This window comes from Salvelinus fontinalis, chromosome 11 (assembly GCF_029448725.1).
Source record: "Salvelinus fontinalis isolate EN_2023a chromosome 11, ASM2944872v1, whole genome shotgun sequence".
NCBI classification, from domain to species: Eukaryota; Metazoa; Chordata; class Actinopteri; order Salmoniformes; family Salmonidae; genus Salvelinus; species Salvelinus fontinalis.
The window spans coordinates 19,668,835-19,685,770 of record NC_074675.1 but is presented as its reverse complement, the minus strand read 5'-3'; the positions used below and the strand labels follow the sequence as shown (position 1 = coordinate 19,685,770).

General features: G+C 46.2%; 1 protein-coding gene across 1 annotated transcript; it reads right to left on the bottom strand.

Moving 5' to 3' along the window:
• Positions 1–12,725: 12,725 nt before the first annotated feature.
• LOC129866070 (uncharacterized) lies at positions 12,726–14,950 on the bottom strand. The gene is made up of 3 exons (XM_055939189.1): positions 14,807–14,950; positions 14,551–14,604; positions 12,726–13,865 (listed from the first exon to the last, which is right to left on the bottom strand). Exons 1-3 carry the CDS (start codon positions 14,948–14,950, stop codon positions 12,726–12,728), a joined length of 1,338 nt encoding a protein of 445 aa, XP_055795164.1.
• Between the last annotated feature and the right edge of the window lie 1,986 nt (positions 14,951–16,936).

The following is a 16,936-nucleotide window of genomic DNA, read 5'->3' as shown; positions in this document are numbered from 1 at the left end:
CTCTGCTACCGCACGGCAAGCGGTACCGGAGCGCCAAGTCTAGGTCCAAGAGGCCCCTAAATAGGCTCTACCCCCAAGCCATAAGACTCTGGAACAGCTAATGAAATGGCTACCTAGACTATTTGCATTGCCCTCCCCCTCTCTGGAACGCTGCTAGTACTCTCTGTTATTATCTATGCATAGTCACTTTAATACCTCTACATGTACATGTTACCTCAATACAGGTGTCCCCGCACATTGACATTGACTATGTACCGGTACCCCCTGTATATAGCCCAGCTATTGTTATTTACTGCTGCTCTTTTATTATTTGTTATTCTTATCTCTTACTTTTTTTTGTTCAGGTATTTTCTTAAAACTGCATTGTTGGTTAAGGGCTTGTAAGTAAGGTCTACACCTGTTGTATTCGGCGCATGTGAGAAATAAAATGTGATTTGATTTGATTTTGGTTTATTATCTATTTCACTTGCGTTGGCAATGTAAACATATGTTTCCCATGCCAATAAGGCCTTTGAATTGAATTGAGATAGAGAGAGAGAGAGAGAGAGAGATAGAAAGAGAGAGTTTGTGAGTGTGAGGGGAGGGGCTGTGTGGCCGTAGGGATGGTTGCTTCCATAGAGCAAACACTGCCCCCTTCCTTAAGCTCTGTACACATGCACGCACACGCACACACACACACACACACACACACACACACACACACACACACACACACACACACACACACACACACACACACACACACACACACACACACACACACACACACCACTGGTATAGAACCATCTCAACACACCACTCCAGTCACCTCTCTGGACCTCAGTCTTCGGTACTCGTGTCTACATGAGACCGGATGGGTTTTATTTTCTTTCACAAGTTTAGAGAGTCTCTTCTCTCCCTTCTTACTGTGAAATAAATCTGCCTGGATACAGTCTTTTTCACAGGTCCTGCTCCTCCGTTCTGAGTATTCGTAATAGTAATACGGATGATTATAACACTGTAATAGCCTTTATTGAGTATAACTCCTTCCTCAGTACAGAGGACTCTTTGCATTAGTTATCAATGGAGAACAACATATTATACAGAACGAAGGAAACGTCGGAACTTTTATAAAGGAATTTAATCAAATATGCATAAACAAGCTTAAACAAGATTATTAAAAATAATGTCCTACATATCCTATATTGTCACTGACCGTTCAAATACACACACACATGCACGCACACGCGTACACACACACACACCTGATGAGTAAGTAAGTGTGAAGAAGCAGAATTTCGAGTGTGTGTGTGTGTGTGTTTGCGTGCATGTGGTACTGAGTGTGCGAGCGGCAGGCAGGCAGGCAGACAGCCCTTAGCGCTGTCAGTCACTATTAGGAGTGTGTGGTCTGTATGTCACAGACAGAGCCAATCAGCCATTGTTCTGGAGGAAAAGAAAACAAACCTGACAGCCTGAAACACAGTAGCCTGGAAAACTTTAAACACACCATCACTCCATCTGTACTCAACACACACACAGGCACATATGCTAGTGGATACACACACACACACACACACACAGGCGTGCACGCTCATGCACACACACACACACACACACACACACACACACACACACACACACACTAGCGCACACAAACGCACATAAACGTGTGACAAATGCCTGTCTGCTTGCAGGCACACCCACGCACACGCACCAATGCATAACCTGAACAAAATCTGTCTATCCAAATATGTATGAATATTGTGTAACAGGGTTGTCTGTCTTGTTCGTCTGCTTGTTCCTACTGTCAACTAAGCACAAAAACTTTACCAGAAACACAAGGCCAAATAATTCACACTCATACCTCTATTTGATCAATAAAATATAGAGTTATGTATATGATAATATCCACAACTATAACTGTCATTGTGATTCTATTTAGTTGAATTCTTCGTGAAAAATGAAAGGAAACATATCTGGAGGTTAGATGTAATCTCATTCGGGAAGTAAATTGGTCCTCGGGATTGGAGACGGCATCTCTCCTTGACCTCTGCTGCAAAACAGCTGCAAACCTAATGATAACGTCATTTGTGCATTACAGACAACCTAACTGCTTTATTATACAGACTAACTGTAGGCAGAATGTCAACCATAAAGACTCCAGTGGACCTTAGAGAACTCTTAGTTCTTGGGCGGAAAGTTTTCATGGCTGTTTTGCTATGATGACGAATCTGTGTGTGTGTCTGTGTGTGTGTTTGTGTGTGGGAGTGCGTGTACCCATTGTCATACATGAGTAAAAGTAAAGATACCTTAAATGACTCAAGTAAACGCGAAGATCACCCAGTAAAATACTACTTGAGAAAAACCTTTAAAGTATTTGGTTTTAAATATGCTTAAGTATCAAAAGTAAATGTAATTGCTAAAATGTACTTACTGAAAGGTGGCATTTTTATTTACTTACAGCTAGCCAGGGGCACACTCCAACACTCAGACATAATTTACAAAAGAAGCATGTGTGTTTAGTGAGTCTGCCAGATCAGACGCAGTAGGGAGGACCAGGGATGTTCTCTTGATAAATGTGTGAATTGGACCATTTTCCTGTCCTGCTAAGCATTCAAAATGTAACAAGTACTTTTGGGTGTCAGGAAAATAAGTAAAAAGTAAAAAGTACATTATTTTCTTTAGGAATGTAGTGAGGTAAAACTAAAAGTAGTCAAAAAATATACGCTGAACTAAAATATAAACACAACACGTAAAGTGTTGGTCTCATGAAATAAAATATCCCAGAAATGTTCTATATGCACAAAAAGTAAATTTTTTCTAAAATGTTTCGCACAAATTTGTTTACATCCCTGTTAGTGAGCATTTCTCCTTTGTCAAGATAATTCATCCACCTGACAGGTGTGGCATAGCAAGAAGCTGATTAACACAACATGAACATTACATAGGTGCACCTTGTGCTGGGAACAATACAAGGCCACTCTAAAATGTGCAGTTTTGTCACACAACACAATGCCGCAGATGTCTCAAGTTTTGAGGGACCATGCAATTGGCATGCTGATTGCAGGAATGTTCAACAGATCTGTTGCCATAGAATTGGATGTTCATTTCTCTACCATAAGCCACCTCCAATGTCGTTTTAGAGAATTTGGAAGTACGTCCAACCGGCCTCACAACCGCAGACCACGTGTAACCACGCCAGCCCATGACCTCCACATCCGTCTTCTTCACTTGCGGGATCATTTGAGACCAGCCACCCAGACAGCTGATGAAACTGTGGGTTTGCACAACAGAAGAATTTCTGCACAAACTGTCAGAAACCATCTCAGGGAAGCTCACCTGCGTGCTTGTCATGCTCACAAGGGTCTTGACCTGACTGCAGTTTGGCGTCATAACCGACTTCAGTGGGCAAATGTTCAGCTTCAATGGCAACTAGAAGGCTGGAGATACAGTATGTGATCTTCACGGATTAATCCGTAATCCGTATGGCGTTGTGCGTTTTGCTGATGTCAACGTTGTGAATCAGAGTCATGGGGACGGTGGGGTTATGGGCAGGTATAAACTATGGACACCGAACACAATTTCATTTTATTGATGGCAATTTGCGATTCATCCGCCTCCATCACCTCATGTTTCAGCATGATAATGCACAGCCCTATGTCACAAGGATCTGTACACAATTCCTGGAAGCTGAAAATGTCCCAGTTCTTCCATGGCCTGCATACTCACCAGACATGTCACCCATTGAGCATGTTTGGGATGCTCTGGATCGACGTGTACGGCAGCGTGTTCTAGTTCCTGCCAACATCCAGCAACTTCGCACAGCCATTGAAGAGGAGTGGGACAACATTCCACAGGCCACAATCAACAGCCTGATCAACTCTATGCGAAGGAGATGTGTCGCGCTGCATGAGGCAAATGGTGATCACACCAGATACTGACTGGTTTTCTGATCCTCGCCCCTACCTTTTTTAGAATGTATCTGTGACCAACAGATGCATACTGTATCTGTATTCCCAGTCATGTGAAATCCATAGATTAGGGCCTAATGAAGGTATTTCAATTGACTGATTTCCTTATATGAAATGGAACTATTTTTGTTCAATGCAAATAGTAAATTAAAGTACAGATACCCCAAAACACAACTTAAGTAGTATTTGAAAGTATTTTTTACTTAAGTACTTTGCACCACTGCGTGTTTGTGAGTACGTGTGTGTGTAAGTGTGTGGAATCGCCTTGAAAAGTGTTGTTGAATACGACTACAAGGATGTGATTTTACAACGAGAGGAGAAGCCGACGAGAGCAGAAACCCATCCTTCTCAAGTGTCTTGTTCATTTTTTTTATTTTTTTATTTTTTTTATCCCATTTTCTCCCCAATTTTCGTGGTATCCAATCGCTAGTAATTACTACCTTGTCTCATCGCTACAACTCCTGTACGGGCTCGGGAGAGACGAAGGTCGAAAGCCATGCGTCCTCCGAAGGACAACCCAACCAGCCGTACTGCTTCTTAACACAGCGCGCCTCCAACCCGGAAGCCAGCCGCACCAATGTGTCGGAGGAAACACCGTGTACCTGGCCCCCTTGGCTGGCGCGCACTGCGCCCGGCCCGCCACAGGAGTCGCTGGAGCGCGATGAGACAAGGATATCCCTACCGGCCAAACCCTCCCTACCCCGGACGACGCTATGCCAATTGTGCGTCGCCCCACGGACCTCCCGGTCGCGGCCGGCTGCGACAGAGCCTGGGCGCGAACCCAGAGACTCTGGTGGCGCAGTTAGCACTGCGATGCAGTGCCCTAGACCACTGCGCCACCCGGGAGGCCCCTCAAGTGTCTTGTTAACTAGCTACTCTTACATGCTGACCAGACCGGACACGTCGCGTGCGCGAGCGTCGCAAAATAAATGTAGAAATCCATGTTATTCAATTATTGCACCCACACTGCTTGCGCGCGCCAATGAGCGCCTGCGACGCCAAGGGCTAAAATAGAAGTCGTTCCTATTTCTGACGCAGATCGCGCTGAAAGTCCTGCCTCTCCCATCTCCTTATTGGTTTATAGAATCAGGTACCCACGTGCCATCTCCTCATTGGTTATACCCACGTGGATGATTGAAAGACGAACTGTTTTGCCGCTTGTCATGGTAATACTATGAAAGTTTAGATGCGATCACCATATAAGTTCAACGATGAAAAAGCCTGGAAGGAGGAGAGATGGCTAGAAACGATTCGGTTGGCCGTTTTATGTGTAGATTAATTTGTCGGAGTTGAGGACCTTGTGCAGTTCAGGTAAAATAACAACTCAATGTTTATATCCCGGGACAAATTAGCTAGCAACAGCAAGCTAGCTAAATAGGACAAATTAGTTAGCAAGTGCAAGCTAACTAGCTAAATTGCCATAGATATGTAATGCTTTTCGACCTGTCCCCAAATTAATATCATTGGTTCAGAGTTTGTTTTGATATTTGAACCTGCTTGTCGTGATCGCGTTTGGTGTAGGGGGACAAAATAAATGTATGCACGATAGCGCACGATGGCGCAAGCGCGCAGGCGGTTTGGGTTCCGTGTTAGGTAGCCATTGTTCCTCGTTAAACATTTTCGAGAACCTTTAACGTCAAGGCTGCAGTAGGGAACGAGACAGAGAGACGGAGGTGGTATTGTTCTATGAAAGGTAAAAGAGAAAAGAAAAATATAACAGCAGCAACACGGGAGAGAATGAAAAAAGAAATTCATCTGAGGTGAAACAAAAGGTGTTAGAAAACTTTTCATCCATTTAGAATGCTACTTTTGATTGTTTACAGCGCTAGGAGATGAAGAACAATGAGAGATGGTTTCAATGAACGTAAAATACAGAAGTCGAGTCCTTAACCTTATTGAGGTATAGCCGTGACCTAAAATGAATTATGTTTTCAGTGCGTAGACCAGGAGAGGTGAGGAGTAACACACACACACACACACACACACACACACACACACACACACACACACACACACACACACACACACACACACACACACACACACACACACACACACACACACACACACACACACACACACACACACACACAGGGTCCATTACAATGAAGCCGTTCATCAGAGACCCGGTGTCGTCGACCCTCACAGCTGTAGTGCATTAGAGGCCCAGAGATCACAGGGTTTGCAGGAGACAGGCAGTAAACATTCCCCTTCCTCAACATTACACACACACACACACACGCACACGCACACACGCACAACAACAAAACACAAACACACACGCACACGCACACACGCACAACAACAAAACACAAACACAAACACAAACACACACACACACACACACACACACACACACACACACACACACACACACACACACACACACACACACACACACACACACACACACACACACACACACACACACACACACACATCAGGGCCATTAGAACAAGCAGTCTGACCCTCCCCTTCTGTCCTCCATGTCCCTTTCTGCTCAATCTGGGGAATAGAAGGAGAAATGAGGGAGGGAGACTAGGGTGGAGGTCATTGCACGGATGATGTTGCTCTGCTGTTAGAGAAACAGCACCTTAGAGAATGCCACCATAAGTACACAGAGTCTAGATTTCCCAATTGTTTGGGGCATACAATATAGCTCAGTGTTTGAATTATTTGTTTGCTGCAGTCATTGTTGCTGATCCTTATTGAGGGTGTCAATAATGTTGGACCCCACTGTATATAGAGATATTAAACACTGGACCGTTTCTTGTATACTGTTTTTCACACTGTGTATTCATGTACTGATTTCTACACATACGTATGTGGACATCTGCTCTTCGAAAATCCAATTCCACAATCATGGACATTAATATGGAGTTGGTCCCTCCTTTGCTGCTATAACAGCTTCTCCACTCTTCTGGGAAGGCTTTCCACTAGATGTTGAAACATTGCTAAGGGAACTTGCTTCCATTCAGCCACAAAAGCATTAGTGAGGTTGGGCACTGATGTTTGGCGATTAGGTCTGGCTCGCAGTCGGCGTTCCAATTAATCCCAAAGGTGTTTGATGGGGTTGAGGTCATGGCTCTGTGCAGGCCAGTCAAGTTCTTCCACACCGATCTCGACAAACCATTTCTGTATGGACCTCGCTTTGTGCACGGGGGCACTGTCATGCTGAAACAGGAAAGGGCCTTCCCCAAACTGTTGCCACAAACTTGGATGCACAGAATCGTCTGGAATGTCATTGTATGCTGTAGTGTTAAGATTTCCCTTCACTGGAACTAAGGGGCCTAGCCCGAACAATGAAAAACAGCCTCAGACAACTATTACTCCTCCACCAAACTTTAGAGTTGGCACTATGCATTCGAGCAGGTAATGCCAAACCCAGATTCATCCGTCGGACTGCCAGATGGTGAAGTGTGATTCTTCACTCCAGAGAATGCGTTTCCACTGCTCCAGAGTCCAATGGTGGCGAGTTTTACACCCCTCCAGCCAACCATTGGCATTGTGTATGGTGATCTTAGACTTGTGTGCGGCTGCTCGGCCATGGAAACCCATTTCATGAAGATCCCGTCGAACAGTTATTGTGCTGACGTTGTTTCCAGAGGAAGTTTGGAACTTGGTAGTGAGTGTTGCAACCGAGGGCGCACGATTTTTACACACTACTCGCTAGAGCACTCAGCGGTCCCATTTTGTGAGCTTGTGTGGCCTACCACTTCCGTTGTTGCTCCTAAACGTATCCACTTCACAATAACATAACTTAAAGTTGACCAGGGCAGAAATTTGACTAACTGACTTTTGGAAAGTTAGCGTCCTATGACAGTGCCAGGTTGAAAGTCATTGAGCTCTTCAGTAAGGCCATTCTACTGCCAACGTTTATTTGACTAGGCAAGTCAGTTAAGAACAAATTCTTATTTTCAATGACAGCCTAGGAACAATGGGTTAACTGCCTTGTTCAGGACGACAGATTTTTATCTTGTCAGCTCGGGGATTCGATCTTGCAACCTTTCGGTTACTAGTCCAACGCTCTAATCACTAGGCTACCTGCCGCCCCTATAGAGACTACATGCCTGTGTGCTCAGTTTTATACAGCTGTCAGCAACGTGTGTGGCTGAAATAGCCAAATCAACTCATTTGAAGGGGTGTCCACATACTTTTATATACATAGTGCAGCTCATTCTAATATACTGTACGTGTAGCGGACATGAATCGGTTACTCGTGGTCACGTGATGACGTGGCCCTGCCTGTAAACTTAAAAACCAGTGTCTGCCCTTGGTCCAAGTGGGAATTTCCTCTTGGTCTAACTCCCATGGGAGACACCAGGCTCATATCCCATGTGTTACATTCGCATATATTGCTTTTGGATTACTGATAAAGTGTTATTTGGGTTTATAACTGGATTCGTCTTGTCACCCACGATTTCTAGTTTTGATTATTGTTTTTGTACTATTATTTGATGCTTATTTAGTTTGACATTTGTTTCCTGCACTGTTAGGAGCTAATAACGCAGGCATTTCGCTGCACCTACTATAACATCTGCTCAACGATGTACGTGACCAATAAATGTTGATTCGATGTGACCATGACAGGAAAACACCTTCGCTTCCTGCCGCCTCCTTTCCTTCTCTCCTTGTCCCAGCGTCAGCTCTGGTGTCAATACCTGAGACCTCAGACATCTTTCCCTCCATCTCTCCTTCCCTCCCTCTCTCCTTCCTCTCTCTCCTTCTTCTCCTCATCCTGTATAAGAACTCAGAGCAGACCCAGAGCTCAGGGATGGGCAGTGAGGGAGAGACAGTGAGTGTCCTGTGATGTGGGTTTATCAGACACACAGGAGGACTGGAGGACGTGGCTCTCAGAAGGTTGAGTGGCAGTGGAGAGAAACCATCAAGATAGCCTGCTATCTCACTCTGCCAGGAGAGCCCACAGTGGCTGTATGCACACACATACTAACAAGACACAGGCCTGACAGACAGACGGGCAGATTGACAGACACACAGACAGCAGACATCACCACACAGCCCTCTAAACTCGGTCATAACACTAAGGATACTGATCTAATAGGATGTGGCCTCTGCTATCCCTGCCCATACAGACACTTAGGCAACATAAGAAGCCTGAATGTCAGTGGGGAAAGACGAGGATGACGTGTGATAAGATCATTCTCTCTTGCTCTCTCTCTCTCCTTCCCCTCTCTCTTTCTCACCCCACTTTCTCTCCGCCCATCTCTCTCTCTTCCTCTGTCTTTCTGTCCATTTGTCTGATAGTCCCTTTGCAGCAACGTGGCCAGACATTCCACTCTGCAGCTGAATAGTCATCTATATGTTATAATTGACTGGGCTATAAACAGTAGGCTAAACTAGGAGACTGTGTGCGTTCTCTCTATGAAAATTCTATGCTCTCTGTCACTATTCTGACACAGAATATCAGAACTTCCCAGCCAAGTTAAACAGCAAACACAACTGTCTGTAACCCAGCTGCAACAACACTTTGTACTTCACTTTAAATGTTGAATAAAGTGTTGTTTTTTAAGATGACTTCCCAGACTAGAAAATTAATTACCAAGACATGTTGTTGTGAGTGCCTTCCTAGCCTGTTACTAATTAGTTTGCTTTTTATTCACCTCAAATTGCTCATTATTGCAATAATAAATAGAGCTATTTTTCATATTCGTTAGTTATTGTCAAGCTTTAGCTACTGACACATAATTAATCTAGCTGTGTTTTGTGTCAGACACGCAACACAGCCAGCGACTCAAAAGGACTCTCATGTCAACAAAGGGTTAATGAATGTTTCTGAAAGAGGATAAATAAAAGGTAAATGATTGACAAAGCATGTGTGTATGTACATAGACAGTGACCCACTCATGCGAGCGCGCGCACACACACACACACACACACACACACACACACACACACACACACACACACACACACACACACACACACACACACACACACACACACACACACACACACACACACACACACACACACACACACAGAACAAGCTCAACATCCATCCTACCTACAGTATCTCCCCTTCTTCACTTCTCACACAAAGACAGGACCAAGCAACAGAGCTTCTCCTTCTTTCTCCTTATTAAAAACCTCTTCATTATGTACAGTGGCGTTTCACTACGGCCTTTAGAGGACACGCTGATTGGGGCTAGCTTCGGTGGAGGAGAGGAGAGGAGAGAAGACATGAACAGGAGGAGGAGAAGAAAAGAAGGAGAAAAAGAGAGAGAAGAAGAGCCTCGAGGAGGAGAGGAGAGAGTGTAGAGCAGAGGAGGAGAGGAGAGGAGAGGAGGAGAGGAGAGGAGAGGAGAAGAGAGTGTAGAGCAGAGGAGGAGAGGAGAGGAGGAGAGGAGAGAGTGTAGAGCAGAGGAGGAGAGGAGAGGAGAGAGTGTAGAGCAGAGGAGGAGAGGAGAGGAGGAGAGGAGAGAGTGTAGAGCAGAGGAGGAGAGGAGAGGAGGAGAGGAGAGAGTGTAGAGCAGAGGAGGAGAGGAGAGGAGAGGAGGAGAGGAGAGGAGAGAGTGTAGAGCAGAGGAGGAGAGGAGAGGAGAGGAGGAGAGGAGAGGAGAGAGTGTAGAGCAGAGGAGGAGAGGAGAGGAAGAGAGGAGAGAGTGTAGAGCAGAGGAGGAGAGGAGAGGAGAGGAGAAGAGGAGAGGAGAGAGTGTAGAGCAGAGGAGGAGAGGAGAGGAGGAGAGGAGAGAGTGTAGAGCAGAGGAGGAGAGGAGAGGAGAGGAGGAGAGGAGAGAGTGTAGAGCAGAGGAGGAGAGGAGAGGAGGAGAGCCTTGAGAAGAGGACTACATTCACACTGCTGTTCCAAAGAGCTGCCCTGTTTCATGTGGATATAGAGCCACACACCTCCCTGGTCTGAGAGGTTAGACTGAATCAGAGTACAGGAAGCTTTTACCTGGGACAAATTGGATTCGGACACAACTGATGTAACAGACTGAGAAAACGGTTGATAGAATAGCACTTCCCACCGTCTCAAGTGCTCTGTCTGCCCTACCAAACAAGTGTCAAACAACAGCACACTTCAGCTTGTGCATTACAAGAGCTGTTTAGTGGAAAATGTGTTTGTACCGAGTATATGTGTGTGTGTGTAGAGAGAGTGGTGCGCTAAGAGGTATGTGACAGGGGGAATAAAGCAGGAAGGATATGGGAAAGGAGGGATGATGGAGGATAGGAGAATGAGTGTGGAGGTTTTAGATCTCTCTGCACCATTAGAGACGTGATGGAGCTCGGCAGGAGGTCCTAGTAATGACCTCCTTGTCTGTCCCTCCGCGTCAAGAATAAAACACACACTGCTACACATACACACCTCACCCAACCCCCAAACGCATATTCACTGCACACACACACACACCCCCCCCAAACACAGACACGCACTACCCCGCCCGCCCGCCCCCCCCCCTGCCCCCACCTCTAAGATAATTTATATGTGTTTTGTCTCTCTTAGTCGTTATCTCAAAGTATTTGTACATCTACAACACACATACACATGCGTACACACACACACACACACACACACACACACACACACACACACACACACACACACACACACACACACACACACACACACACACACACACACACACACACACACACACACACACACACACACACACACACCGCCTCCAGGATTCGGAGTGACTTTATTCATCCAGCCAGTGGGATTTGGCGTCTTCTCCACACGAAGACGACATTGTTTCACAGCACATCTTTAGAAAACCAAATCTGCACTTTGTTTGTATTGCACATCATACGCAAAACCCTTCAAATGATGTGTTTCAGTTGAGCAGTCTGTGTGTGTGTGTGTGTGTGTGTGTGTGTGTGTGTGTGTGTGTGTGTGTGTGCGTGCGTGCGTGCGTGCGTGTGTGCGTGTGCGTATTCTGTCAGTAGTATAGGAGAGAGAGGCTGCTCGCGGTATTGATGTGATTTTCTACAGTATGCTTTGTGGCGGAGCGTTTTGAAAAGTCCATCTGGGGGAAACAACAGCACAGGAGACCGTAGTGTACCAAGCTCTACAGCTCCAGGCACTGGGAGACTAGATTCAAGCTGCTACTGTCTCTCCAAATAATGACACAGTCACTCACTGTTTTTCATTTAACCATATTCTTTAAGTAAAGAGATAATCTCATTTCTAAAATAAACTCTATATTAAACGGCAGCATCTTCGAGATGGGGGTGTATTCAAGTTTTTCTTTAGAACATGGCCATGCGCAGGACTATACAATGGTTCTGATGTTACTATATACTGTCTATAGGACCTGTGATGGTACAGGTAAGCTGTAGATGTGAGCCCTGTGGCAGCGTTGGTCTGTTGGGTATCTCAGTGTGTGGGTGAGACACAATTGCATGGAGAGGGATCTGAGCTGAGATGCCATGAGACTAGGTCAGATACTGAACAGGTCTCCTCTTTTCTCTTCTCCCCTTCTCTACCCTCCTCTCCTTTTCCTCTCCTCTCTGGCTGGGGTCCCTTTCTTTGTCTGCCCAGCCCTTCTGCCTCCTCCTCGGGGGCTGAGATTGGCACAAGGTGGCTGAGGTTGGAAATTGGCACTAGTGGGCTGAGGTTGGAGATTGGCACTAGGTGCCAGGCTGAGTGGGTGTCCCTGAAGCTCATAGAAGCAGTACTGTGGAGCCCCCAAGCCCCAGCAGTCTCACTGGGGGAGGGAGTCTGCCTTGGCAGAGTCAGAGTCATGGATTAGGATTGTAATGGTATGGTGGTATGGTGGTACGGAGGTACGGTGGTATGGAGGTACGGTGTTATGGAGGTACGGTGGTATGGAGGTACGGTGGTACGGTGGTACGGTGGTACGGAGGTACGGTGATACGGAGGTACGGTGGTACGGTGATAAGGAGGTACGGTGGTACGGAGATAAGGAGGTACATTGGTACGGAGGTACGGTGGTACGGTGATAAGGAGGTACGGTGGTACGGAGGTACGGTGGTACGGTGATAAGGAGGTACGGTGGTACGGAGGTACGGTGGTACGGAGGTACGGTGGTACGGTGATAAGGAGGTACGGTGGTACGGTGATAAGGAGGTACGGTGGTACGGAGGTACGGTGATAAGGAGGTACGGTGGTACGGTGATAAGGAGGTACGGTGGTACGGTGATAAGGAGGTACGGTGGTACGGTGATAAGGAGGTACGGTGGTACGGAGGTACGGTGATAAGGAGGTACGGTGGTACGGAGGTACGGTGGTACGGTGATAAGGAGGTACGGTGGTACGGTGATACGGAGGTACGGTGGTACGGAGGCACGGTGGTACGGAGGTACGGTGATACGGTGATACGGAGGTACGGTGGTACGGTGATACGGAGGTACGGTGGTACGGAGGTACGGTGATACGGAGGTACGGTGGTACGGAGGTACGGAGGTACGGAGGTACGGTGGTACGGTGGTACGGAGGTACGGTGGTACGGAGGTACGGTGGTACGGAGGTACGGAGGTACGGAGGTACGGTGGTACGGAGGTACGGTGATACGGAGGTACGGTGGTACGGAGGTACGGTGGTACGGAGGTACGGAGGTACGGAGGTACGGTGGTACGGAGGTACGGTGATACGGAGGTACGGTGGTACGGAGGTACGGAGGTACGGAGGTACGGAGGTACGGAGGTACGGTGGTACGGTGATACGGAGGTACGGTGGTACGGAGGTACGGAGGTACGGTGGTACGGTGGTACGGAGGTACGGTGATACGGAGGTACGGTGGTACGGAGGTACGGAGGTACGGAGGTACGGAGGTACGGAGGTACGGTGGTACGGTGATACGGAGGTACGGTGGTACGGAGGTACGGAGGTACGGTGGTACGGTGGTACGGAGGTACGGTGGTATGGAGGTATGGCGGTATGGTGACGGCGTGGCAGATATTCAGGGGTTCAGACAGAGCTTTGGGGCCCTGAGGAGAGAGAGGAGGACTGGAGGGACGCCAAGGATGGAGGGGTAAGTTGGAGGGGTGAGGGGGCGGGTGAGGGGACAGCAGGCTAGAAGATGTACCCTCAGGTGTACAGGATTTGGAGAAGAGGGGAAAGGAATGGATGCTAGCCAGTTGGCCTTGCGCCACACGTTGAGCTATAGAGAAACATCTCTAAACCTTTTACAGTCTAACACCCACCATTTACTGCTGCCTGACTCCAGCTCTGGGATAATTACACCACAACCTGCACGTATTTACATAACATATTTACATCAGATTTCAGTATTTGCTCAATGTGCTTAATGTTCGCTGAGGTAGTTCTATGTGCTTTCTGGGCAAAGCATAAAAGACAACGAAACAAGACGGCATAAAGTACTAGTTAGCTGTAAATTGATATTAAATTCAAATGTATATACATTTGATTAAAATGTGTAATCTGTCATGTATTATGTGGTTGTACACAGAGTATCATTTATCTATGCATGGTTGAGTTTGTGCACGTATGTAAGAGCTTGAGAATGTTGTTCTGTAAATACTGTATAGGTCTGTATATGCAGGTCTACAAGAAGGTAGAGCTCAATGTATTTGTGTATTGTTGTAGTCATTCGGGCCACCTCTATCGACCCTCACTGTGAGAACAAACTGGCACACAGATGGTTAAGCCTACCCAGCGCTGAGTAGGAGGAGTGGGAGGTGGAGGAGGGCCAGGGGGCGGGGGCCACTGCAGATGGCACAGAGGGCATCGCCAACACGGCCTACACAGGGAGGGGAGGAAAGAAGGGCTGAAGGTGGGAGGAGGAGGGGTAGAGTACAATGGCATCAAAATGCACATATTGTTGATTCTTCAATCATCCTATAGAAGGGTGGTTGGGGGTAGGTGGCAGGGGGGTAGAGGAGGGAGGTGGAATAACCTCGCTACGTACCCACGTTAGCTTGATCCAATGTGGCACACAAAGCCCTGGCATCTCCCTGGCACCTCTGCCCACGCGGAGCGACACAGATCGGCTGGGCACGGAGAGACAAGACAGGCCCTGCCAGGGGGGCTGGGGAAGGGTGGCTGTGTGCATCTTAGAGGTGTGGGTGGGTGGTGGGGGTCGTGTGTGTGTGTGTGTGTCTCTCTCTCTCTCCGGTGTGTGTGACCCACACACTCAGCAGAGAGTACACACCCCGGACCTCCAACCCCTCATTAACCAGTTTACATCCCTGTGTGTGTGATGCCTGTTCTCTTTGATATTCAATAGGACTAATTCTCCTTAGATTCCCTACAGTCATTATTCCTGGGTTATGTTGTTTGAGCTGGGAAATAGAGTTCATTTGACCCTGACAAGGTCTCAACATTGTTTCAGCGTTGTTTACCTTCAGTTCCAATACGTACCACCAGAGAGACACTGAACCTCTATGGTAATGTAAATAGCACACTATTTACATAAAACACCAAACTAATGATGAAGGGATACTGTTTTTTTAATGTATGTATCATATCGTCGTTTGAGGTGCTACCTAATTTGCTCATCGTGCATAACTTAACGTCTAATACCAATATTATAATATAACGAGGTAGTTAAACGCAGGTTTCGTGATAAATAGTGTTCTTGAGGCAGCTCTGCAGGGTGATCACTAGCTGGCACAGTCACAAAGTCATAAAATCAGATTTGAAACTTAACCCTTAACCCTAACCTTAACCACACTGCTAACCCTAATGCCTAACCCTAACCTTAAATTAAGACCAATTACCTCATTTTCTTTTCATTACTTTTTTCAATATAGCCAATTTTGACTTTGCAGGTGGCCTATCTGAGGGGAAATCACTCAGATCTGCCTTCAGGACAAAACTCATGACAATAAACGTCAACCTGCTAGTTAAAACATCACTGTTTTATTAAACGTCTTACTACATAGTACACATCACACCGTAGGCTATATGTGACCGACCGCCTCGATACGGTCTTATGTAGCAAAAATATGAAATTCTGTTTTTTACATTGGATAAAAGTAGAGACTCAGAGATAGCAACTGGTATATCATACACTGCAGTTGAGGAACAATGGGGAAATAATTCTGCTTTGAAAGTTGATAAACTTGTAACCCCACTTTTGAGAAAATGTCTCTTGAATGTTTTGGTACACCTACTGGAGAGCTCTTCTTTGTCTACACCCATTCAGCATCGTTCACACCCTCTTAAGCGTTAGCCCCACCCATCTCTTTAAGGAGTCACATGTGAGGGCATGTGGTAAACACACAAGTGTATTTGTCACATGCACAGGATACAGGAGGTGTAAACAGTACAAAGAAGTGGTTACTATATATTATGAATATCAAATACAGAACGTGTCCAGATAAAAATATTTATGGGTCATGTAAAGGAAATGCTATAACCATCCCCAGCCACATCTATCTAAGTGGATGAGTCACTATTGTCTAGACATGTACACATGTTCATGAAAGACAATAGATGGCCGTAATCACCCCCAGACACACCTGGCTAATTTGATGGGTCATGTAATAATCCGGCCGAAGTGGAGTCTTTTGTTTAGACATGTAGCTAAGTACCTAGCGAGCTAGCTAAACAATGAACCGGCATAATCCCAACTCATTCTACTACCAACACAAACATTGTCATAGCTGTAGTATGAAACTGCAGGTGGCTGAAGCTAACAAACTAGGTTCAACGTTAGCTAGCTAACATTAGGCTATAACTAGCAACGCAAATGGGTTTCTGATTCGAATAATATTACTACACAGATCATACACGTATTGTTAGCTATAGCTTAGGGACTGACTACACCTTGCTTTTTGTACACAGCAAATACTCCAGTGTTAAATCGAACACTGACAGTGTTCAATTTAACACTGGGCCAGTATCTATACTGGTTCACACTTTGAGTTATGTTGTTACACTCTGTCAGTGTTAGGGAATTAACACTTTCAGTGCTCTATATTATCAAACATAACACAACGGTAAATCTAAGGTCTGACGGCAGAGCTATAGGTCCAGGCATGTGTCCGAAATATATTTGCTGTTTTCACAGTCGTTATGAGTGCAATAAATGGCG